Source organism: Maniola jurtina, chromosome 12 (assembly GCF_905333055.1).
Source record: "Maniola jurtina chromosome 12, ilManJurt1.1, whole genome shotgun sequence".
Classification (NCBI taxonomy): domain Eukaryota; kingdom Metazoa; phylum Arthropoda; class Insecta; order Lepidoptera; family Nymphalidae; genus Maniola; species Maniola jurtina.
Window position 1 is genome coordinate 13,848,900 of NC_060040.1, and position 26,817 is coordinate 13,875,716.

At 36.6% G+C, this 26,817-nt stretch overlaps 1 protein-coding gene and 1 long non-coding RNA gene across 2 annotated transcripts; both read right to left on the reverse strand.

Annotated features, from left to right (window-relative positions):
• Positions 1-2,439: 2,439 nt before the first annotated feature.
• Positions 2,440-18,074, reverse strand: LOC123869983. The gene is made up of 3 exons (XR_006796984.1): positions 18,058-18,074; positions 5,042-5,056; positions 2,440-2,510 (listed from the first exon to the last, which is right to left on the reverse strand). It is a non-coding gene; the product is annotated as an uncharacterized LOC123869983 (long non-coding RNA).
• A 3,113-nt stretch (positions 18,075-21,187) lies between these two features.
• Positions 21,188-23,074, reverse strand: LOC123870021 (homeobox protein SIX6-like). Its single transcript, XM_045913177.1, has one exon. The coding sequence runs from the start codon at positions 23,057-23,059 to the stop codon at positions 22,247-22,249; it is 813 nt and encodes a 270-aa protein (XP_045769133.1). The 5' UTR covers positions 23,060-23,074; the 3' UTR covers positions 21,188-22,246.
• Positions 23,075-26,817: the final 3,743 nt, after the last annotated feature.

Sequence of the window (26,817 nt, forward strand, 5' to 3'; positions counted from 1 at the left end):
GACTGCTTTCCCTTGGCTTTCCCATAACAATATGAATTGCTTCGGCGGTTATGTCATTCATAATATAATATTAAACAGGGATGTAGGATGTAGAGCAAGGGCTCACCCAGTGGCCCATACCCGGCGGCTACGTGTTATTAGACCTTTGGAGGGCGCCCCAAGATGATTTGGGCATAATCACAATGCATAGGCTTGCACTTTTGATGCTATTTCCACGCATTGTCGGGAGTGGTAAATTAAATAGGTTCCAACGATTGACAGTTCGGAAGCTATTGCGGAGTGACCAGGTAAGAAGATACTTACCTAGGTAGGGCATTAGGTCCGATTTTAGGGTTTAAACTAGCGTGAGTGATATCCATTATGAATATACTAATAACCGACTAGACTCATATTATCAGTAGAAGTATCTAAGCCCGAATAGTTTCGAATCAATCCGGGGTCCTTTTTCGTGGGGGAGAGATGTTCTAGATCATCTCCTGAAAGTTCCTGCACATCTTCATCGCTGACACCGTCACCGTGGTCCATGCAGGCATGCGGAACTAATGGTGTCCCAACTCTTGTCGCACAGGTAGGTTAGCATCCATCCATGCATTTTCACGATTGAACGAAAATAGTAAGTATAAATAAAGGATCTTTAGGTCTTACCTATTTTATTTATATTTTCCAGGCAAAAACAAACTACTTAAACAAAATAATAACAGGTAGGTAGTTACTTAGTAAGTAACTATCTATATACGTTTTACGTAAAAAGTAAATTTTAAAATAAGTTCTTTTAACCTTAGAAAATAAAATTATAATGACCAAAATTGCATTGGGGATTATTATTATCTATTCCTAAGCTCCTAATACTAACCTCTTTATCCAAGCGTAGGTTTTTAAAGGAATTCGTAAGCGTCATCTTCCGGCTTAACCCAGCTTGAATATGCAACCGAAATTGCAGGTTGGGTCAGCTTAGTCAGTGTAAACTTCGAATATTACCTACCTACTATCCAACATTAGCTTCTCCTTTCAGCAAAGGTTGCCTGGTAGAGATTGCTCTAAGCAATAAGGCCACCTTTGCACACAATTGTTTTTTCTGTTTTCTTCTTTCTGTGTTGTGTTCCTTTACATGTGTTTTTGTGTGCAATAAAGACTTCTATCTGTCTACTTACTGACCACAGGACCTTACGGTGCATGGACCCCCCACTTTGTTTGCTTAAACAAATTATGAGGTCAGAACGAAACAAAAATGTTTGTTTCTTTTACTCAGATACAAGTTAGCCCTTGACTACAATCTCACCTGGTGGTAAGTGATGAAGCAATCTAAAGCGATGCAGACAGATGATGCAGTTTATAGCCTCGATGGCTCAACGGTTAAAGGCGCGGACTGAAATCCGAAAGGTCGCCGGTTCAAATCCCACCCGTTGCACTATTGTCGTACCTACTCCTAGCACAACTTTACGCTTAATTGGAGGGGAAAAGGGATTATTACTCATATGATAAACTTGGCTCATATTCTTTAAAAAAAATGGAAGGGGGCTAACCTGAATGGGGTACGACAGTTTTAACTAAACCCATATTACCTAGGTACTAGGTAGGTACATAAAACAGTCAAACTTTAAGTAAGTATTAGCCAAGAAAGCTAATTCCAATAAGCCCTGTGTTATGAAAATATTTAGAGAGGTAGCGGTAAGGGCGTTTAGTAACAGAAGTCGTAGGTGTCGCAGGGGTGGCGGCTCAGTAAACTTGTTATGAAAAGCAACACTAGAGACCCCTTGATGCACCCCTGCGCGGTGTGTTGTGGTTTAAAACAAAAATACATCGAATGAAGAAGACAAGCGTTTTTAATTAATTTTCTATGATTAACTTTCGTTTGACCAATGTTTTTGGATAACATAAGTGCTTGTTCGGGTTGATAGTTTCGCAAATTCACACACACAATTATTGTTCAACAATAAACTTTACTTGTAGTTTTTTACACTTCTTTTTAATTGGAACATTTAATTAGATACCCAAGCCTAGTTAACTTGAATTTTGTTTCTTCTACGCACTGACTCATGAAATTTTTTTACCACAGAGAATATAATCACTACTTTCGTTTTTGTCATACACTTAAATGTCACTCAATGTCAAAGGGTCGGTCTATGGTGCGAACAGTGCTAGTTCCAGAAAGTCATCTGTTTTTTTTTGTCTCTCGTCTGGCTTTACAAAGATTAGCCAATGTCTAGTTTGTAGTTATTTGTAACAAGTTAGTTAAACTTTACAAGTATGGACCCCGTCTGTGCCGGCGCTCGCCGACACACGCACGGCACCTCCCTAGAGCGCTTTCCAGTCAGTTTTAACAAAAAAAACACTGAACACTCCAAAAAGGCAGAGTACGCCCGCCAGCTAACACCAACACAAACGATGTCCGTCATCTGTTATTAGCAGTTTATTTTCCTTTACTGACTACTTAAATAGTTAGTTTCCAAAATTCATATTAATTACGGGTGCCATCAATAGATCCTATATTTTACATGCGGGCAAATACTCTGTTCTGCTCTGTTGTGTTCTGTGGCGCTTCTTCTGCTTGAGGTCTTTTGACTTCAATGCTCGAGTATGAGATTCGCCAGGATAACCTAACCCGTAGGTTGGTATAACTGGTAATGTGTGGGCACAGCTTTCAAAAAATAAACAGTTTTTCTTTTTTTCTTTCTTTCAAATACCCTAATAAAGAAATTCCTATTTGAACATGGCAAACTTAAACTTCCATCTTTTCCAATACGCCCCACTTGGTAGTTAATTTCGCTCATGACTTGCACCACGCGAAGTCCGTTTTCAATTAACCGTTATTTGTCAAAGAGCGTCAAAACATCTAGAGAAGGTTCGTGTTTTTCCAGTTGATAGGACGATTCTCCAGGGACTGTCTTTTAGTCCTGACTTGTCCGTGGTAGATTTTTTGTTCAGATACAAGTTAGCCCTTGACCGCGATCTCACTTGGTGGTAAGTGATGATGCAGTCTAAGATGGATGCGGGCTAACCTGGAAGGGGTATGGCAGTTTTATTACACCCTTTGGTTTATACGCGGCATCGTACCGGAATGCTAAATCGTTTGGCAGCACGGCTTTGCCGGTAGGGTGGTAACTAGCCACGGCCGAAGCCTCCCACTAGACAAATGTGTCTGTATCAATATCATAAACATAAAATGTTAGAAAATGAATGGCAGGCGGGGGCAAGCTAGTAGTCCTGAGTAGTTGGCTAAATATTGCCCCCGCCTGCCATACATTTTCTAACATTTTTAACCCCCGGCCCAAAAAGAGGGGTGTTATAAGTTTGACGTGCGTCTATGTATCTGTCTGTGGCATCGTAGCTCCTAAACGTATTTTTCTGTTAATAAAACAACTCTCAAGGGACAGGGATCGTCGGGTTGCGAGGGTAGTGTTACGAAATTGCAGACCAATTTGGATAATTCGTGAACAATTTTTGGATAGGGTTTCAATTAGTGACGCTATACTGGTATGTTTGTTCTGGGAGTCTAATGAACGGGTCATTAGAAAGGTGACCTATGGCTGAGTTTCCGAATTATACCTACTTATTAGCTTTTATTGACAATAGCTAGGTGAAGGAAAACATATTGAGGAAACCTGCATGCTTGGAAGTTCTCCACAATGTTCTCAAAGGTGTGTGAAGTCTGGAATCCACACTGCGATGGCAATCCAATGTGGAGTCACAAACAATAGGTAAATGTAAGTATGAAAAGTAGACAGTTCATGCGGCTAATTGGCACCGGCTCCAAAAAAGGTTACTATATGAAACTACATTAAGAGGGGTCTCTCCGTCACTCGCTCCATACAAACGTAATTCGTCTCTCATTGGAACACCAATCATGCTCAATAGAATTTTGTAGAAACGTTCCAGGAACTAATATCTATGCCTGTGGTTTTCCAGATTTCTGTTAAAATATTCGGTTTCAAAGTTACGCGGTCTTAAAATTTCACATACAAATCTTTGAGCCCCAGTAATTTTAAAACTACATATTTTTAGAAAAATCTAAAACACCACAGGCACAGATATTAGTTTCTAGAATATGTCTGCTTTGACTTTGGTTGCTTAATATTCAAATGAAATTGGGGCTACGATTGTATGGAGACGGAAAGAGCCCTGTTATCTCGTTTATACATAATATACTTAGTCGAAATTAAATTATTTTTTACTTTTTAGTGCTGGTGGTTATTGAAGTCGGTTTTTATTATATTTTTGAAATTTTTCTATTTAAGGGTAGGTTCCTATTATTAGGTAGGCATACTTAGTAATATTTAATTGGTCCCAACGTTACGCAACAATCAACATACAAACAAACGCAAGCATTTGTACAACATTAGATAACATTTTCGCGTGTTAGGGCTGACATGATGGATTACCAAATATATACTTACAACAAAATAGTGCAATTAATCATTACATACCGCCTCAAGCCCGGGGCAACCCGGAAACTAATTTACCTACCTTAAAAAAACCTTTTATTCTGGAGGGTGGTTGACCAAATCACCATGTCCTTTTAAAAGGACATAATTATTTTAGTCAGGTTCAGCAAAATAACTATGTCCCTTTAAAAGTACTTACTTTTGCAAAGCTTATAAATTATAATACTTAGATACTTAATCGACGACACTTCTGGTAGGTATACAAATTAGCAAAAATCAAACAGTGGGGAGCGTTTTGATTTGAAATAGGTTTATTTAATAAAATCGAATAGCTCTGAGAAATCCTTAAAAAATCCCTAGCTTAGCTCGATAATTATTTTAGAACCGATTTGAATTTAGTTTTTTTTTTTTTTTTTTTGTTTGGAAGGTGGCTTGATCGAGAGTGTTCTTAGCTATAATCCAAGAAAATCGGTTCAGCCGTTTGAAAGTTATCAGCTCTTGTCTAGTTACTGTACCTAACCTTCACTTGTCGGGGGTGTTATAAATTAATTTACACTTGTATTTACATTAAGATGTAGGCATACTTATTTAAATGTCAAAAAATTGTTACTATAATATTTCATGTTATTTATAGTCGGTCGATGGTGAATACCTATTACCATTATTCGTATGTACTCTTAAGTATTACTTACTAGAGGATGCCCGCGGCTTCGCCCGCGTGGATATCGATTTTTTAAATCCCGTAGGAACTCTTTGATTTTCCGGGATAAAAAGTAGCCTATGTCCTTCCCCGGGATGTATTCCAAGTCCGTACCAAATTTCTTAAAAACGGGTCAGTGATTGCGCCGTGAAAACGTAGCAGACAGACAGACAGACAGACAGACAGATAGACAGACAGACAGACACACTTTCGCATTTATAATATTAAGTATGGATGAGTAAAACAAAGCTCAATTTACACTCGTCAAAGTTCAAACAAAAAAAAAGCACTCCCAAACTCACTCGACACTTTTTATAAGCATTCATTAGAAATCTATAAGGCGCCTATCGGAACAGACAGGCGTCAGCACGTAAAAATAAACATTTGAACCACATTTAAACTGTCTAACAGATTTAATCGTGTATCTCTAAAGAGTTTGTCAACCAATAAAAACAAAAGAGATCGAACAGAACTTTTTTTAGGGTTCCGTACCTCAAAAGGAAAAACGGAACCCTCATAGAATAACTTTGTTGTCTGTCTTTCTGTCTGTCCGTCCGTCGTGTCTGTCAAGAAAATCTATAGGGTGTACCTACTTCCCGTTGATTTAGAATCATATTTGGCAGGTAGTTAGGTCTCATAGCACAAGTAAAGGAATAAATCCGAAAACCGTGAATGTGTGGTGACATCACAAAAAAAAATTGAAATGTGTTTTAATTTTCAAAGTAAGATAACTATACCAAATGGGCTGTCGTATGAAAGGGCTTTACCTGTACATTCTAAAACATATTTTTATTTATTTTTATTCATAATAGTTTATGTGCAAAATGTTGGAAAAAATACCCGAGGACGGAACCCTCAGTGCGCGAGTCTGACTCGCACTTGGCAGGTTTTTTAAAGTTTGAAACAAGAATGAAACGGTTAAGAGCTGTCAAAAAGTATGACAGCGACGGCGGGAACCTGATAAGTCAATAGGCCTACGGATAAAAAATAATTTGATTGTCTATTGTTTATACCTACACGATTAAGTAGTTAGCAATTTTTTTAATTAATATTGATTACGTCTGAACTGTGACCTGAGGATTAGAACTTTAATTTTTTTATATTATGGAAATACACAGTACTAAAGTAAAATAACAGGCAACACACACATAACACACACAAACCACAACTGGCTCCAAAGAAACGTTCACATCCATTAAACAATTCTTGAACAAAATCAAATAATCGGGTATAAAAAATGCGCGTAGGTACAAAAATGAAAAGAAAAGAAAGAAAAGTATAAAGGATAAAGCAAAATCTAAATGAAGTTATGAATTAAGTAAGTTACTAGTAGGTATGTATATCAATTTAACAAAATCGACTTATAAAAAGCTATTTAAAAGAAAAATAATAAATCTGAAATATCTAGGTAGGTTGCCTGGTAGAGATTGCTCCAAGCAATAAGGCCGCCTTTGCATACAATTGTTTTTTTTTCTGTTTTCTTCTTACTGTGTTGTTATCCTTTACATGTGTTTTTGTGTGCAATAAAGAGTTTCTATCTATCTATCTATCTAGGTAGGCAGGTATGCCTATGCATATAGACGTTCAAGTAAATCCCTAATTAATTTAATTTAAATCGACATACAAGTAATGGAGCGTGCGTAAAAACACAATTACGCATGTAACAACTCGGTTCTAATTAACCGATTTACATAGATCAGTGACCAGAGTGGATTTACACCGCACATTTACATTGCTACCGAGATTCCGAGCTAACTAGATCGTTTACATACGAGGATTACGTACCTACAATCTACATGTTATAGGAAGGTTAAACAATCAGGTTTATTAGTACCTAATTATTTACCTAATATACTAATGTACCTACCGGACTTCGTCTGTGGTGGCGTTTGCTGGCGCGCGTGTTGTGACTTTTTGGAGTGTTTTTTTGTTAGAAGTGGCCGGTTTTTGTGTTCTGCTGGTGTTTATTGGTGGTGGAACTGACTGGGAAGCGCTCTAAAGGAGCGCCGCGTGTATGTCGGTGGGCGCCGGCACAGACGAAGTCCATACTTACACATAACATAGTTTCCTAACTTGTAAATAACTACAAACTTGACATTGGCTAATCAGTGTAAAGCCAGACGAGAAAAAAAAATGTACCTACCTACCTAATTTAATAAAAAGTTTTTAAAAAACTCGACTGCAATTTGCACTGCTATCTTATGTCTTACATTGTGACATATTTTATGAACAGATACAACTAAAGAAATTTTTTTTCACATTTGAAAATGGCGCAGTACAGCCGCCATGTTGATTTTTTTCTGCTTCCATCTTCTTCGCCAACTAGAATTGTTCTTCTGAGATCTGAAGTAGGTAAGAATAAATAAGTCTAGACATGGCCCAGACTGTGCTCTGCCTTAGTTCACTGTTAAATTAAAGTTCACGTTGAATGAGAGCTTCAATAAAGCTACTATGAAATAAAATTTAGACCTTTTTTTATTCAGATACAAGTTAGTCCCCGACTTCTATCTCACCTGAATGCTTTTATGACACCTAACGGTACTGTCCTATAAAAAGGACAATTCTTTATAACAACTTGCATACAAAATTGATGACAAAGGACGTTTTTCCTTTAAGAGCTGGGACACACCGAACGCGTATGCAGCACGTACACGTGACCACGCGCGTAGTGACGCGCGTGAATCCATAGACATGACAGCACGCATTACGTCTACGCGAACGTTCACGTCACGCAAGCGGTATGCCATATCTCATACAGTTCCATACATTACAACGTCATGGTACGCGCTACGTCTACGCTTACTTGCTGCATACGCGCTTGGTGTGTCCCAGCCTTAACCCTTTTTGACTCAAGATTTCTTCATACTCCAGCAGATATACAAACCAAATACTTACAGCTTCCTTAAAATAAAAACTATCAAATACCATTTTCTTAGATAAATCGTTTTTTTTGAAAGTTTTCTCACGGAACCCAGCGTAATAGGTATTGCTATCTACAGAGTGTTTACTTTTTAAAAAGAGTTCCTTCTGATAAACTAGATGTCCAATAAAAATATTGTCTAAAAAAATTGTTAAGTACTTAAACTTTTTGTGACAACAACGACCTACAAAAAACATTATAACTTTATAAAAAGTACCTATATCAAAGTATTCTTTATTAGTGGTAGAGTCAATAAATACATACTACATATACCTAGGAACATTTAAAGTACCTACCTAAGGTTTAATCGAAATAGAAGGAATAATAAAATTATTATATTGTATCTAATATAAGTAGATCAATTATATTATCATAAACATATCCCTGGCTGTAACTGAATAGGTACCTTCCCATAGCAATTCCTATCATCAAAACATTCCCAGATAAATACCTATATTCCCAGATAACACTCTGTATATACCAGATACTTGATAGGTAGCTATAAGATGAGTTATTAAGTGGACAGACCACTGATTTCCTTAAGCGTTCAATTACAGAGAACTCATTATTCATTTAGGAGTACTCGAAGGGTGTCCTTATAAGCGAAGTCACTTGAAGACCGCCGGACCGCATTTTTTGACCAAAGCTCCTTTGCCTAACAAATGAGGCCGTATACCAGGTAATTAATTATGCATAGATTACCTCATTTTTAATATACGTAACATTATTTTTATCTGTATTATAATGCCATTAATTCACTGACTTTTTTAAAGGACTTGCACCCAAGACCGTAGTAAAAAAACATTAGATTCTGAATTTAATAACAAACAAAAATACAGTAGAGACTCGATTATCCGGACCTCAGTCATACGGATTCGCGATAATCCGGATTACAAACCGACCAATTGTTTACTTGACGCCAAAAATAACAATTACCAAATATTAAACTACGATGATTAAGCTTGCAATATTTTAATAATTAAAGAAAATAATAGGTGTGTAAGTAGGTTGGTACGAAAATGTATCTTTATTCTTTTAATAACATCACTTTTCTTCATACATTCAATTATCTGGATTTTCGATTATCCGGATGCCTTACAACAATTAGTCCGGTTAATCGAGTCTCTACTGTATTATATTTTAATGAAATTCTCAATTATGCGAATAAAATGAGAACCCACTCTCCATTTTAACTTTATGTGTGTACAAAAGTACGATTTTAGTCGTTATTTCAGATATGAACAGATGACAATTGTCACAGAGTTAACAGGGCTCTCTCCGTCACTCGCTTTATCCAATCGTAGTTCCAATTTCATTTGAATATTAAGCAACCAAAGTCCATGAAATTTTGCAGACATATTCTAGAAACTAATATCTGTGTCTGTGGTGTTTTAGATTTTTCTAAAAATATGTAGTTTTAAAATTACAGGGGCTCAAAGATTTGTATGTAAATTTTTAAGAACGTAACTTTGAAACCGAATATTTTAACAGAAATCTGAAAAACCACAGACAGAGATAGGGTATTAGTTTCTAGAATATGTCTGCAAAATTTCATGGACTTTGGTTGCTTAATATTCAAATGAAATTGGAACTAAGTACGTTTGTATGAAGCGAGTGACGGAGAGACCCTTCTTAAAGTGACGAGTGGGTTTTCATTTTGTACGGACTATATAGGCATATTTACTGTGCCTACATGGTGGAGACATGGTGCCTCAGAACTTTAATTTATGGCTTTGAAAAGGATGGATTTCACTGAAATAATACAAAGCAACTGTTTATGAATATAATTTTATTAACAATTTTACTTTAATGACTGTACTGTATCATATTTACAATTTACGATCATTTATATATAATATTATACATTTTTACAAGTCTCTCTCGAGTCTAAACCTAGTCTATACATTATTCTAGATCCGTTTTCATTATGCACAAAATATAATTTATTAAAAGGCTGAAATTTGCTATAACATAATTTAGTGACAATGAAATTTTCTATTAAACTTATGTTAAACATGTTGCCATATGCCATAATTTGTATATTGTATTTATAAATAATAATTACCAAAATGCTGTAATATTCCTAAATAAGTACTTTTGTAAAGCCACAATACCAGAATTTTTTTTTTTTTTGAATGTGCGCTACTAAGTACCTACCTACTCTATACTAGACTAATCAAAATATTATAGACCAAATAAAATGAACTCCTTGCCAATAAGTTGGAGATAGCTTTGCCGGCCCACTTGTAAGCAATATAAATATTAGAAATGGTCAATCATAAAACGCCTATAATATACCTACCTACCTATCCTTTTAGAGTCTCTCGACTATCCAAGGCTAACCAAAATATCCACGAATTTTTGTTAGTATTTTATATACTTGATTACATTTAGCCTTGATGATTAGTTAGGTACACATGGAATCAATTTGCCTATCCTATAATCGACAAGGTTTTCTGGTTTCCGATCATAGTCTTACTCAAAAGGAACTAATTAAAAATAAACCAAAAACGTTTCAACTGCATATTTAGAGCGATTTGCATTTGCTAGGATCAGCAAATTATTAGGCAAGTTAAATGTAAATTAAAAATAATTAATTTCGTCTAAAAGTTTAAAGTTTCGTGAGTGGTAGGTACCTACCTATTAATTTTATAATTATTAATCTGCTGACGTCACTATCAGTTTTACAAGAAAAAAAACTTAAAATGTATCTAATTAGTACATGATTTTAGATCGTGTGTAATAAAATGATGTATGATGACTTGACTGTTAAATAAATTTTAATAAACTTTACGGGAAAATAATGCGTAATATTATATAAAATATTTTTAAACCAAAAAAAAAATAACTCTACAAATAATAATTCTCCACTTGCTTAAATTCTGGCTTTGTTGGCACACAATCTCTAAAGTGAATAAAATTGATAGAATTAAATATAGAGCTATTTAAACACAAATTATTTATACGTGAGCTCAACACTGCTTAGGTACCTATATAATACATTCTCAATAACAAAAAAGATTTAATTAAAAAATAACTTTTCATCTTTTCCCACTCTCCCCACGTCCCTTAAAAGGTACATAATAATGACGACATCTCGGCTTCACTCACTAATTAGTAATTCAATTAATCCACGTTCGGTTCCGTATTAGTGTTTATTTTTAATTGCAAATCATCTTTTAATTAAATTATTCGTTCGTTAAAGAGTGCCGCCTCCCGTAAACCAATGTGATCTTTTTGTTTTATTTTCATTGTAAACTGTAAGGCAACATGGAATCACGCAAGTTTATTCGGTTACCTATGTCTATAGTGAGATTTTTAATTGCATGAAGTTATTTACTGTGTTGTTAAGGTTATTAGGAACTAATTTAAAAATTTAAATAGTAAAATTTTCATACAGCATCTTAAAATGTCCTTCAAAAAGGACTTTTAAAACAAAATTAATTTAGAACCTAACAGCTAGGTAGGTATATCTAATTATTGGCTAACTTATACGAAACTATAACAAAGTAGGTACCTACACAGCCGCCCGCACTACGGGATATACCTATTATAGTCCGGGCAAATAGACATTCAAGGTTACAATAATTCGCATAGAGCTAAATATTGATACGTATGTTAAGAACACTATAAATGATATAAATGAATTGTGAAAAGTCTCCATCGATCCCACATTTACAAAAAAATATAATAGGTATATTAAACTTGAAAAATCTCAAAAATGGGATTTTTGCATTTTCCAGCTAAGCGGTTTTATCATAAAGTATGTAATTGCAAATCATCTTCTAATTCAATTACTCGTTTGTTAAAGACTGCCGCCTCCCGTAAACCAATGTAATCTTTTTGTTTTATTTTCAACGTAAAGGAACATGGAAGCACGCAAGTTTGTTCGGTTACCTACCTATGTTTCTAAAGAGATTTTTAATTGCATGAAGTTATTTGCTGTGTTTTTAAGGTTATTGAACTACTAGCTGATGCCCGCGACTTCGTTCGCGTGGATGTAGGTTTTTCAAAATTCCCGTGGGAACTTTGAATTTCCGGGATAAAAAGTAGCCTATGTACTAATCCAGGGTATAATCTATCTCCATTCTAAGTTTCAGCCCAATCCGTCCAGTAGTTTTTGCGTGAAGGAGTAACAAACATACACACACACATACAAACTTTCTCCTTTATAATATTAGTGTGATTTTAAAAATTTGAACAGTAATATTTTAATAGTAGATAAATAATATAAGTAATTTAATGTAAAATAGTTAAAGGTACTACCTACATAATCCATATACGGGTAAGTCACAAAACCTAAATTTTGTTTTAAAATATTAGTTCTGTATATTTATAACTGTCGTCCCTACTTTCAAAATTGTTTTCCGTTTTTTGTCATAAATAAAACCAGTCAAGTGCGAGTTGGACTCGCAAACGAAGGGTTCCGTACCATTGTACAATGATAATATTTTTTATTTTTTCTGTGACGTAACCACAAATTCACCGTTTTCGGATTTAGCTCTTTACTTGTACCTAGTACCTACCTACCTGCCAAATTTCATGATTCTAGGTCAACGGGAAGTACCCCATAGGTTTTTTAACAGGCACGACAGACAGACAACAAAGTGATCCAATAAGGATTTCTTTTTTCCTATTGAGGCACGGAACTCTAAAAAACCAATTTTAATAACTAGATAGGTATATTTTTAAAGCCCTTTGATTTTCTGACTAAATATCACCAAAATCAGTTAAATGGACGACAAACATAGCAAACAGACACACTTTCAAATTTATATTAACATGAATATATGTACCTATTATGGTAGATATGGTATGGTGGTAATGTACTGTGTGGTATGGCAGGTAGGTAGGTATTAATATGAAATATGGATGTCAATCAAATAATTATGTCATGATCGTATATTTAAAAAAAAAATAGATGTGGGCCGAACAATGGCATATAAATAATAGCTGTTTTTATTTATGTGTAGGAAGAAAGGTGTAAAATAATAATAAATATGATGTAGGCATGTCAGGCATGTAGGTACACCTACCCTACTTACGCGATACGTCTCTACCTCTTCGATAAACAATTATTTATCGATGTTCTACCTACATACTATCTAAATATATAAAAGGAAAAGCTGATTGATTGACTGACTGACTGACTGACTGATCTATCAATGCACAGCTCTAACTACTGGACAGATCGGGCTTAAAGGCATGTAGATAGCTATTATGACGTATCCGTTAAAAAAGGATTTTAAAAAATTCAACGCCTAAGAGGATAAAATGGGGGTTCGAAAGTGTAGTTCCCGCGGACAAAGTTGCGGGCATAAGCTAGTTTGATCCATACTTTAATATTATAAATGCGAAAGTGTGTCTGTCTGTCTGTCTGCTACCTTTTCACGGCCCAACAGTTTAACCGATTTTGACGAAATTTTGTACAGGGTTAGGTTATATCTCGGGGACGGGCATAGGCTTTACATTAGGCATACTTTTTATCCCAGAAAATCAAAGAGTTCCCACGAGATTCCTAAAAACCCATCCGCTTAACCGATTTGTATGAATTTTGGTACCGAGGTAATTTGCGTCCCTGTAATTCACATAGGCATTTTGTGTCCCGGAATATCAAACAGTTCCCACGGGATCTTCAAAAACCTAAATCCACGCGGATGAAGTCGCGGGCATCCTCTAGTTGATAATAAACCACACCTGTATTTAGCTACGAGAAAACAATATTCGATAATATTTACAATTTACATATTATGATATTGAGTAAAATTTAAAAATGATCACCAAAGATATTATAATAAATATTGGACAAATAGATACATTGACATAAAGTGTATGTGTGTATAAGTATTTCCTATTAAATTTTACATTACTATGATTTCTATTAAAACCGCGACATCGTAGGTATATACCTACGCAATTTACAATTAAATATACTTAAATTATTTATATAAAAAAGAATTTTCGGAATAAAGGTTGACTGTTCTAGTAAGTATCTACAATGTAAGCTATAATTATTTTAAAAACATAGAAAGCATGGATTTTTAAACCCACTCCACACTCCACTCATGAATTTTTAAAAGGTAGGTATATTACTGGTTTTTTTTAATTTATTTCATTATAAATTTTTTGTTTTTTTCTGATTTTATTCTTGTCATTGCATTCTTCTACTTTCTCTATGAACTATTTTAAAATCAATTGTAAAATTTGTACTGAACAGACAAACTAACAAACAGACAGACAAGAAAGTGTTTTATATTTTATTGTCTTCCATAGCTGTGTTTAAAATTGTAAATCTCTAAGCTCACCGAGAAGTTTACCTAATATCGATTGCAAAATTTGTACCGAACGAACAGATAAACAAACGCAAATTAGTACCTAAAAGTAAATACTTACTCATGTTAACCAAACAACAATGATCATTAGTTTTCAAAAATGTTAACAGGGTATTTCAATTTGTAAAAAAATTATTGAGATTAATTTTGCATACGGCCTCTTAAAATGTCCTTTAAAAAGGACTTTTAAACAAAATTAATTTCGAACCTAATAGCTAGGTATGTCTAACTTTGGGTAACTAATACGAAGCCATAACTACCTAATAGCTATTTAATTGCCTTTCAAAGACTAAACTGCAATTTTTCAATCAACCAATTGTTTCAAATGATAAAATACCTACAAGAATATGAAAATATGCAACCTTTTGTTATAAAAACAAATTGAATTATAATTAAGTGAATTATGTGTTTAATTTACCTAAATTGATTAAAGATTCAATTGTTAATATTTAAATGAAATTACCCGCTAAACGTTTCGAAATAGGTACCCATACTATACCTAAATAAATATCTGCCACGGAGGTGCGTGACCCTAAGTAACTATTTGATAATTAAAAATGATTGACAAATTATAACGGTGATTAATTAATTATTTAACTAATAAAATACATTATCAGACCGTTCTTTTAATAAAAACAATTCAACAATTGCTAGTTATGATTATTGTTAGAGTAATTTTATTCAAATTGACATCATTTATTTTGTATAAATATTTACTTTTAAGTCACATTGCATATTTTATATTGTCACAACGCGTCTTAAGCTATAAAATTTTGCCTTGTGATTATAATTATTGTTAATCGATAAATTATTTAACATCTGTCCTAGTTTATTACAATTTACGATGTAGTAATTGTTTTACAATTATTTTATATAGATAATGTTAGTAACAGTAGATAGGTAGGCACTTACTAACCTAGTTATACACAGTGTAATTTATTATAATTAATTATGGCCTAGTTTGCCTAAGACTTCGTCCTCGTGGATTTAGGTTTTATAAGTATTTATTGTAAGAACTCTTTACTTTTTTGTGAGTGTACCTATTAGTAGTATTTTCACAAAAGAACTGACACATAATTAGTGTTTGTTGTTTAACTATAAGATACGAGTATGATTGTAATTATACAGTTACAGTTTTTGTATAAGTAGGTAATTTTTGGGATAGACCTCAGGACAAAACCGGCCTGAAGCAGCACATTTGGAGGGTAGCATAGTAACCCTCCAAGTCATCCATGACGCTGTTTTAGACCTCAATTTTTTTGAAAGTGTGTCTATCCGTCGGTCTGCTAGCTTTTTAAGCCCCATCCGTTCAATCGGTTTTGATGAAAAGCTTATAGGTATCCTGGAGATGGGCATAGGCTACTTTTTGTCTCAGAAAACCAGTTCCCACAAGATTTATAAGTTTCCTTCTTTCTTTCTTTCTTCTCTCCGCACTTATAAACGTTAAGTTAAGGTTCCGTTCCGTACCTCAAAAGGAAAAATGGAACCCTTATAGGATCACTTTGTCTGTCCGTCTGTCGTGTCTGTCAAGAAAACCTACAGGGTATTTCCGTTGACCTAGAATCATGAAATTTGGCAGGTAGGTCTTCTAGCACAAGTAAAGGAAAAAATCCGAAAACCGTGGTTACCTACATCACAAAAAAAAAAAATTTGTTGTAGTGTTTAAATTTTCAAAGTAAGATAACTATATCAAGTGGGGTGTCATAATATGAAAGGGCTTTACAAGTAGGTACATTCTAAAACAGATTTTTATTTATTTTTGTGCATATTAGTTTTTGACCCGAGTTTAATCCGTACTCGGGTACGGAACCCTCCGTGCGCGAGTCTGACTCGCACTTGGCCGGTTTTTTTTTTGTTGAGAAAATAAACTCTTTAAAACCGAGATGAGTATTATAAATCCATGACCGAGATCTACGCATTCCTGATAATTATCAATAGCATCAGGTAGCGTGATAAGAATCAATCTGACATGTGATATGAGTGACGAGATACGAAGTAGGTTAGAAATTACAAGTCGTTTGTAATGTAATAATTAATGCCTCTGGTAATGACTATCGCGATTCACACATTCCTATAAGTAGGTACCTATATCCGACTTATTGTCACGGCCCACTTATAAACAAAAATAATGAACAATTTACATAAGCTGGCTTACTAGGGTGTTTTAAAGGACGTCACCTAAAATGACAGGTCACTTTATGCTGGAGAGTTATTAATTTATTATTATTGAAGATAAATTACAAAAAAAAATCAATTGAAAACATAAGTAATCGACAACCTAAGCTCTATTCATTTAAGAAATACCTAAGTATTTATATTGTCTTAAAACTTAATTAATGCTAAAATCGAATGTAGACAATTAATGCTCCTTGGGATTCGTCCGAATTTAGATATGTTTTATAGGTAGGTATGCCTATTGCCTATTAATTAACGTTAATTTTGTAACAGAATAGGTATAAATATACTTAACTAGCTGATGCCCGCGACTTCGTTCGCGTGGATGTAGGTTTTTTAAAATTCCCGTGGGAACTCTTTGATTTTCCGGGATAAAAGTAGCCTATGTGCTAATCCAGGGTATAATCTATCTCCATTCTAAATTTCAGCCCAATCCGTCCAGTAGTTTTTGCGTGAAGGAGTAACAAACATACACACACACAGACACACACACACACACATACAAACTTTCTCCTTTATAATATTAGTGTGACAACAGTAGGTAGTCGGTACCTAGGTACCTACATGTATGAATACCTAGTTCATTGTTGATAAGTAGTAGGTATTTATAATATGTACCTACCTACTTATTATCAGGAGCGTCAAATGGCGTGATAAGAATCAATTTGACATGTGATAGGTATGAGTGACGAGATCCTACCTACCTAGGTAATTAAAAGTAATTTGTAATTTAACATTTATTATGTGCCTTAATAATGACTTTATTTTTACTTAATAATGATTTATCCATTCCTATATAAATATCTGTTAGTGAATTTTAATCTAAATTATTTGAAATAAATCAATTTAAATGTTAACAGGGCTCTCTCCGTCACTCGTTTCATACAATCGTAGTTCCAATGTCATTTGAATATTAAGCAACCAAAGTCCATGAAATTTTGCAGACATATTCTAGAAACTAATATGTCTGTGGTGTTTTAGATTTTTCTAAAAATATGAAGTTTTAAAATTACAGGGGCTCAAAGATTTGTATGAAAATTCTTAAGACCGCGTAACTTTGAAACCGAATATTTTAACAGAAATCTGGAAAACCACAGACATAGATATTAGTTTCTAGAATATGTCTGCAAAATTTCATGGACTTTGGTTGCTTAGTATTCAAATGAAATTGGAACTACGATTGTATGAAACGAGTGACGGAGAGAGGCCTCTCAAGTATAATTATTCGCATGAGTATGATAACTAAGAACGTTCGTTATAAAGGACAACCCAAAATGGGTTTATTTTGACGCCTAATAGGTAGGTACACCTAGAACATAATATATCTACCTATTATTTAGATAAGTTAAGAAATAAATATTCAAAGTTTTGATGAACAACGTTGATCAAAAGTAGTTTTGACTAAAAATAATGGATGAAATGTGCTTCTCAAACAGATCTAAAAAAGTTCTCGATGTTAAAATATTGCTGTCTTTCAAGATTTACTCACAATAACCAATTTCTTTCCATATGAATAACCATCCCTATTTAAATTTACAAGAATCACACTAATATTATAAAGGAGAAAGTTTGTATGTGTGTGTGTGAGTGTGTGTGTATGTTTGTTACCTACTCTTTTACGCAAAAACTACTGGACGGATTGGGCTGAAATTTAGAATGGAGATAGATTATATACCCTGGATTAGCACATAGGCTACTTTTTATCCCGGAAAATCAAAGAGTTCCCACGGGAATTTTAAAAATCCCACATCCACGCGAACGAAGTCGCGGGCATCAGCTAGTATGCTACATAATATGAGTAGGTAATCTATATTATAGTCTATGTACCTAGGTCTATATACCTATTCAATCGGAAGTCATTTGAATAGATAATTGTAAGTTACAATGCAAAAACTTATTACTTAACTACCTAAGTAAAAACAAGCTTGAGGATGTAATAACCATTGATTAACGGTAATCAAACTATCGTTGTACCTAGTTGTAGCAATTATATGTTATCATTATCAACTGTAGAGGTGATAACGACAATTAAGGAAAATTACTCTACATCGACTCTACAGAGTAAAAGAGCCTGTATCACCTGGACTATAATAACGAATCGATTGACACCTCATTTAACAAAATCGGCTCAGTAGTTTAGTAGCTATGATCGAAGACACAGATACAAACCACCGTAGTCGGGTAAAAGAGATGACGCGTAGGAGAAAAAAGTAACCGACATAGCTGAACGGGTTGCGAAGCTGATGTGGCAACGGGCAGGGCACATACCTAGTTCGAAAAACCGATAAACTTTGGCGTCCCAAATTGCTAAAATGACGACCTCCCACGGGAAAGCACAGCGTTGCAAGACCGTCTACTAGGTGGATAGACGACTCTACTGGACTTGCCTAGACATACAATGTGGCTCAAACGAGACGTAGATGGGCACAAGAGCGTGGCATGTGGAATCCCATGCATGAATCCAATCTCCAGCAGTGGATTTATATCGTTTGATGATGGTTTCAAAACCTATCAATTCATAGGTACATACCTAACCTACACAAAGTGGAAAAGATGTGTGTAAAACAATAATTTTCACAACAAATACTTGGCAGCCTAAAACAGCTGATCATTTTCAATGGAAAAACACATAACTAAACTGTAAGAAAACGTTCAAAAAATTGAACGTTACTTCAATAAATAAATTAAATTAAAAATAAGTATCATCTGTATTGAAAAAAATGTTCTATGCGCACATTTACCCTGCGTCGCATAACCCAACGTAACTTTTTTCTCAATAAGATATTTGAATACAAAAAAATTATGACACGACAGCTCATAACTTACTGTATCCTCTTTCCAATCAAGACGAATAGGTACACTAGCGAGCATTAAAATTCGTAGACCTCAAAAATTGAGTAGCAAAATTAAATTGCATACCTAATTGTAATTTTTTATAGATTAATGTTCAAGTATGCTTTTTCACATAGCTCATGCTCATCGAGTAGCTATTTCAGAAGTACCTCCTAGGTACGTTGGTTTTCAATATTATTCAATCTATCTGTAATTGGTCGATAAGTTAGTAGGTACTAGGTACATACCTACCTATTACCTACTTAGCAACGTTGTTAAAACGAACGTTAAAATATAATCGCCGTGGGTGCTTAAGTTATGCCAAAGACTACAATATTATACTGGGTAGTTATGCCTCCTTAGAACAAAACTGATCCACCTCCAAAGACCTTTGATTTGGCATGGCACATTATCGTTCTCCTGGCACACTTTTATTTTGACTCTTTGAGAAAATGTTCGAAAAATCGTTTGAGAATTGACCAGAAACCAGGTCAGAAAAATTACATTTTTTTCAATAAGTGAGTCCCCAGTTTATTTTTATCAATCAAAAATTTTTCAATATCTAATTTCTAAATAGAATATATTAATGTGTCAAAATTATCAGAGCCAATTTTTTTACCAAATTCCTTCATGAGAAAAATATTCCTTTTATGGGAATTTTTAATGAGGTTTCCAGTCAATTTTCTCTTTCCAATTTGACATCAAGATAGAAGTGAATAACAAACAAATCGCGAACCAGCAATTTTTTTTTAAATATTGATTAAAATTCAAAAACGAATTTTGGAAACCCCCTCACTACCTATGACCGTGACACAGAAACACAGACACAAACATTTTAATAAGTAGGTAAGATGGGAGCTATGTGCAAGAAAACGTTCCATCAATACTGGTTATTTAAAATTCAATTGTTTTACCTTCGAATTATTCTAAGGGTTTTGCTCTATTTGCGATATCAAGGCCATTTGAAACAACTATAGCTAGTTATTCTCCAATTATTGTGGTGTACCTACCTACCAGTCGGCAGAAAATGAAATAAGTAATATTTGGTAAATATTGGGAAGTAGGTTGGTACTTAATTGAAAAAAATGTGGTTTAACATTCGGTTAACACTTTTAATTTTTTTACGTTACTTACATAACCTTAGTAAAAGTATCTAATAAAATTATAATTCATGTAATAATTTCATTTATATCTAGGTATATTACAGCATTTTTGTGACTCATAGGAAGATCTATTATAAAATAGCAAAATCAATATCAGTCCGTACTTTTACTTATAGTGCCAAGCAGGGTCTAAGCGTAAAGTCATGAATTGTACGAGTTGATACTACTAAAATATTCCATTCTGTTTCTGTTCTTTTGTATTCTACAATAAAAGAGATAGAAAAATAAGACGAGGGTAAAATTATTATTATTCACATTAATTGCCTCAATAAAAATCGGTTACGTAAATTAAAAATGCACAATAAAACCCAAAATCAATTGGCGTAAATTTGCAAAAACGTTCTTTACCCCAAGTGGTTTTCGTATTTACCCCACAGGTAAAATAGTAAATAGGTGCATGGTTTTTAATGACGGATGAGACGAATTTTACAAGATTTCATTAGAATTTTTAAACGTTATACCTTAATGTTTGTCATTTTGTTAAATCTAGTTATAGAAAAAAATAAGGAAGTAACAATAAATACATTAATCTAACCCTATTAAGTATTTGTACTAAGTTTTGATTTTATCTTTTGATATTTATTTTTATGTTTTGGGTTTCTTGTAGATGATTTCTATTCTTTCGTAAAACTCAAACAAACAAAAAACTTTTTAAATAACAATAATTTTGTCTACAAATAAGACGTGGGTCATTTTAAATCAGAAAGGGAAATCAGAACTGGGTAAAGCCAAAACATAACTTAGGTAAGTAAATCTGTCTCTAAATAGGTACCTATTGTTAAAGATTGATTTTAGAGCGCTATTCTATATTTTTTATTGAATTAGGAACTAAAACTTTTGCATGGCAACTATGATTAATAAAAAAAGGTGAGGAATGCTTTGTAATAGCACGACCCTTCACTTCAGCGTCAATTAAGCGTGACAGGACAATAGCCCTGAGGATCTCATGTTTCCATGTTCCAACTAGTGAACAGCTTTGGATTCCAATATGCTCTTTTGATGTTTGCTGATGAAGCATTGAAATAATTGTTTGAATCCCTAATTTCACTTCGATAACTTTTCACTTTTTGTCAAATGTATCAGATATAAGTAATTAAACCCCCGATAGGCACTATAAATAAAAAACCAAAACGACGGTTAAATCTAAACTGGCAACTAACCGAAGTTTTACGTCAGGTACAAACCTTCTAATATAAAATTCTATACCACAAACATAATTATCTACAAGTTCTAATATATTACAGGTTACAACTAAAGATTTGATATGATAAATAAATTCTTTCGTAGGAAAAATTGGTAGCATAAAAATTTCGGTAAATGCTTCGGGAAGGCATAAAATAGAATCTTAACTAAGATAAATAAAACGGTACATTTAATAAATAATCTATATACTGACCCTTCAAGGTGGTCGAGGACATGCCACCGAAAATAAAACCTAAAATCAACCCTGTCATACCTCTCAGCGGATCTAACGAGCAACAGAATCGATTACAATTTACTTACAAATCGAAAGGCAATTCACTAAATCGGTACATACCTGTGAAGATGCCCCTCACTTCGAGCACTGCTCAACACTCAACGACAACAATACCCAGTGAACTTTACATTTACAATACCTCAACATCACATCACGAAGCCATGAATCTACTCAGAAGACTGGTCTGTATCGCGATCACTGAGTCGTCCGACGGACAACGCCGTGTCAATTTATCACCGTATTTACACTATCAGTCTGTCGAGGGCTACTCTTCATCGACGTTGATCTCCGAGTCAGCCGAATCCTCGTCGTACGTCGATGAGGATGCGAATCCTCTTCCCAACACGGCGGAGCGGTTCTTGGCGGCGGCCGCTCGATCTCTTTGCCGTCGGTTCTTGAACCAGTTGCCGACTTGCGTCGGCGTTAAGCCCGTCGCCGCCGCCAATTCCCTCTTTTTCGTCGGGTTTGGGTAAGGATCTTGGAGGTACCACTCTCGGAGAAGGGATCGCGTTCGTTCCTTGAAACAGTGCGTCTTTTGCTCGCCGTCCCAGATGGTTCTCGGTAGAGGGAACTTCTTGCGCACTCGGTACTTGTCGACGGGGCCGAGCGGGCGGCCGCGCAAGCGTTCCGCCTCTTGATAGTGCGCTTCCAGCCACAGCGCCTGCAGCTTGGCATGGCTGGTGCGTTGGAATCGGTGCCGCTCCAAGATGGCATACAGCTCGCGGTGACGGCCCGCGTGGAAGGCGACCACGGCACGCGCTCGCAAGACGGCCTCGCAGCGCTCCAGCTCGGCCACGTTGGGGTGCGCCACGGGCAGCGACCACAGGAAGCGCGCCAGGCGCTCCACGTCGCCACTCTCCTCCAACGTTTCGCAGACCGTGGCCACCTGCGCAGCGCTGAACGACAGCGTGGGCAACGGCAGCAGCGGCGTGGGCGCGGCCAGCTCCAGCGCGCCCAGCGACAGCGGCGGCGGCGAGGCGGGCTCGGCAGCGCGCTCGGGCGCGGCGGGCCCGCGGTGCGCCTCCAGGATGCGCGCGTGCAGCGCCGCCGTCGTGGACTCGTCCCAGGAGCCGCGCATCGGTGCGAGTGTGCGCGCCGGAGTCGCGCGGCGTTTGAGCCGGCCGCGGCCGCGCGCCCCGAGCCCGGGGGGGGCGTGGAGGGCCACGCCGACTATTGGCTATCGGTTACGCGGAGCGCGGCGCGGCGGCCAATCGCGCGCGCCTCCCGCCCGGGGGCCGGATAGCTTTCAACCGCGCCGTGGCGCGTATCCGGCGGGCGCGTTTAACGGGCGGCGGGGCGCGGCCCCCCCGCGCCGCCATGATCCGTCACGCACACCGCGGCCCCGCGCCCCGCACCTCACACCGCACGCCTGCCAGACCTGAGGGCTCATTTACACTTGGTACCGGAGACTGAATATCTTTTTGATAAGAGCAGTTAGGTACTTTGGCAACACTTTCAGTAATTATTTTTCTTTACTTCACTGCATAATGTAGTCTACTTACAATTTTATAACCTCCGTAACTTTGAAGTGAAGCCGAGTCCTCGGTCGCGTCAGTATAATCATAATCGTTAAGTCTAAGTGTTTTGGTAGAGTCAATGAAAATTTCCATAATTACCCTATGATCACAATTACCCCCTGTCGATTCATTTACCCCACCTACTGAAAAGTAAAGTGTCATCCTGTCACTGTGTTATCGTACCTAAATGGGATAGGTACCTAATTCTGTTGATTTTGTGAGATATTGTAAACCGACAAAGTGTAAAAGGTTCCTATGAGCCAGCAATTAATAGCCTGCATCAGTCAGCGGGTGGATTACGCGCTTTTGTTTGCGAGTGCGACCGATCGATAAATCTGTAAACTTATCGGTTAATCCTCTTTGCATTCCCGCCTATTTAATGAACGTCCAGCTGATGGGTGAAATGCGCTACATTACTGTGGTACTTAATTATGCATCTAGCAAAGCCTCTAGATAAGTACTGAGGTATCTATTGCCTACTTATCTATCTACCTACCTATGTAGTTAGGAAGATAAGTAAGTTAGGTATTTCATAATATTTGAGATGTAAGTAGGTAGGTATCTACCTATCTAGCTAGTATTTATGTCGCAGCGAAATGGCATAAGCCGTTAGGTAGTTAGCCAACTCCCTTAGTGATATGGCTAACGCCCGGGAGATGTTTTCAGGATTTCAAGATCTTTGCTTACCTAACCTTTACTTACTATACGTAAGTTCCTAAGTAGGTACCTACCTAAGTAGGCCTAAGAGATTCTCAACATTCTAAAATTAAATTGAAAATTGTTGATTAGGTAATCTCAGTAGGCAATAGGCAATGAGTAGGTAGGTACACAGGAAATAACCTTGCAGGAAGGTATTGAATATAATGCCTAGGTAAGTAGGTAACCTAATTGCTGTCATAACAGAGGTAGGTACCTAAATAGCTTTAAAAAATTGGCCAAGTGCGGGTTTGACTCGCACAGGATGGGTTCCCTAGGGTTTCTAGTAGTTATAAGAATAAGAAGGAGGAAGGTAGGTATCTACCAACCTAACACTTTTTAATTTTCATGGTGGGCAATTTGAATTTTTTTATTATTTGTGGTTATGCCTACCTAGCAGCAATAGAAGTAGGTAGGTACACATTCTGTGTAGAACTCTCTACCTATTAGGTACAGTTCACGAGATGCCACCTGCTGACAGACACACGGACGGACGGACAGCGGAAGCTTTGTAGGGTCCCGTTGGCACCCTTCGAATACGGAACCCCAAAAATGTGACTAGATATAGGTACTTAACTACATTTAGCAATATAAATAAAACTAACTTTTTCAGTTTTATATCAAGTTTCACGGCGTCACGTTCGTGCTACAGCGAGCGGCGAGATTTCACCGTGAAAGCCTTTCCACAGTATTAAGTTATTGAACGGCAAACCACACCCCGTGTAACTCACCCCCGCCCCGGTGGGTCGCAGCCCCCCTCGCTGGGGGTGAGTGAGCTACTACAGGCTACAGTACAGATTACGTCAGTGTTGTGCAAATGTTTTTTTGTAAAGTTTAGGATTCCAGTTGATTGTTGAGCCAATGGATTACAAAAATGATGCTTTTATAATTGACTTCTGCGAAATTGATAACTGTTAGGTAAGTAGGATTCTAGGGGTAAGTGGGGCAGATAGATGCGAGGGGCATATTTAATACACCAAAGATATTGTTTTGGATTGATTTTGGATCGTGACGCTAATGCTGCACCTTTCATCAAAACAGGTTAAACTGTTGAGCCGTGAATAGCTAGCAGATAGACAGACAGACAGACACACTTTCGCATTTAAGTACGTAGGTACCTACCTATGCAACTTAGGTAGGTAGAGGTACTTAGATATGGTCGTTAATATGTCAAGGTTCTACTACTTACCGTGCACCGGTTTGAAACCAAAATCTAGTTAGACAGAAAACAGCGAACACGCAAACAATCGCGATCATCATTAATTCATAAGGTTTGAATAGATTTAAAACTTGGCCGAGAGTCGGTGGGAAGAAATGGGGGGTGGCAAAGTTGTAATGAAAAAGTTACAGCTTATTTTAATATAGATACCTAAAGAAAACCAGCTTTTGTTAGAACTCTTTACTTAGGTGGGTCGAGTAACCCTGCAACATAATACCGGCTTCCTACGGTGCGTGATATTTCTGACGGACGCGGACCAGCCCGTACCGAATCACCAGGGGAAGATTAAGTAGGTATCATCCGTGATACGTTATAACACGTCGTCGTCGTCGCCCGAGCCTTGTTTCCGTGGTCGTCGGCCATGCGTAATTATCACGCACCGTGGGAAGTAGGTATCTACCTAAACTTTAGAAGATTAGGTGGGCACAACTATAACATACAATAACATTATACAATATACCTACATATAACATTATACATTCCTACTTACCTAAGTAGGTACTATAATAATAAATCATAGAAATAGCAAAATAGAATCCCTGGTAGGTAAGTAGGTACAACCCTTCCCCCTAAGGTGCGATAGATAATATGAGGCAAGCAAAGATCTCCCCCGTATCGACCCCCACCCTCCCGGGAACAGAAGACTGGATGCGATCACATCACACCCGGGATGCAGGGGTACCTACTTATCTATGAGCTAAGTACTTACTTGGATATAACGAGTTTGTAAGTAGGTAAGTAGGTACCTATGCGTTACTTTGGTGATGCTTTGCCTTATCTACCTACCTAGTGTAAAGTCTGCCAATGCATGCCATGCATGCATGCGTGCATGTCTCAAGCATGCAGGTCATGAGGATATTCTTCACCGTTAAAGCAAGTGCTACTTAGGTACTCACTTATTAAATTGCTTTACTTACCTACCTACATATTTACTTAAGTAGGTAAGTACTTAAATGTTAAAACTTCGAAAACTTAGAGGCCCGAGATCCAACCCCGGACACCACGAATCGACGTCTTAGCCACTAGGCTATCCTTACTTTTACGACACTAATGTTGCGGCTACATTGAAGTTAACGTCAATGCCCAACAACGCCATAATTACCGCGATAATCAACGCGTTAAACTGAGTGGCCACACTAGGTTAACACAGAACACACTAGGACAGAATGGTGGGCAAAGGTACACGGGCCAGCAAAGCATTGCTACAGGTGTATCGCGACCTTTTGAAACTTTTGAAGCCTCGATAGCTCAACGGTTGAGGTGCGGACTGAATTCCGAAAGGTCGGCGGTTCAAACTCCACCCGTTGCACCGTTATTGTCGCACCCACTCCTGGCACAAGCTTGACGCTTAATTGGAGGGGAAAGGCGAGTATTCGTCATAGTTAGCATGGCTAAAACCTAGGT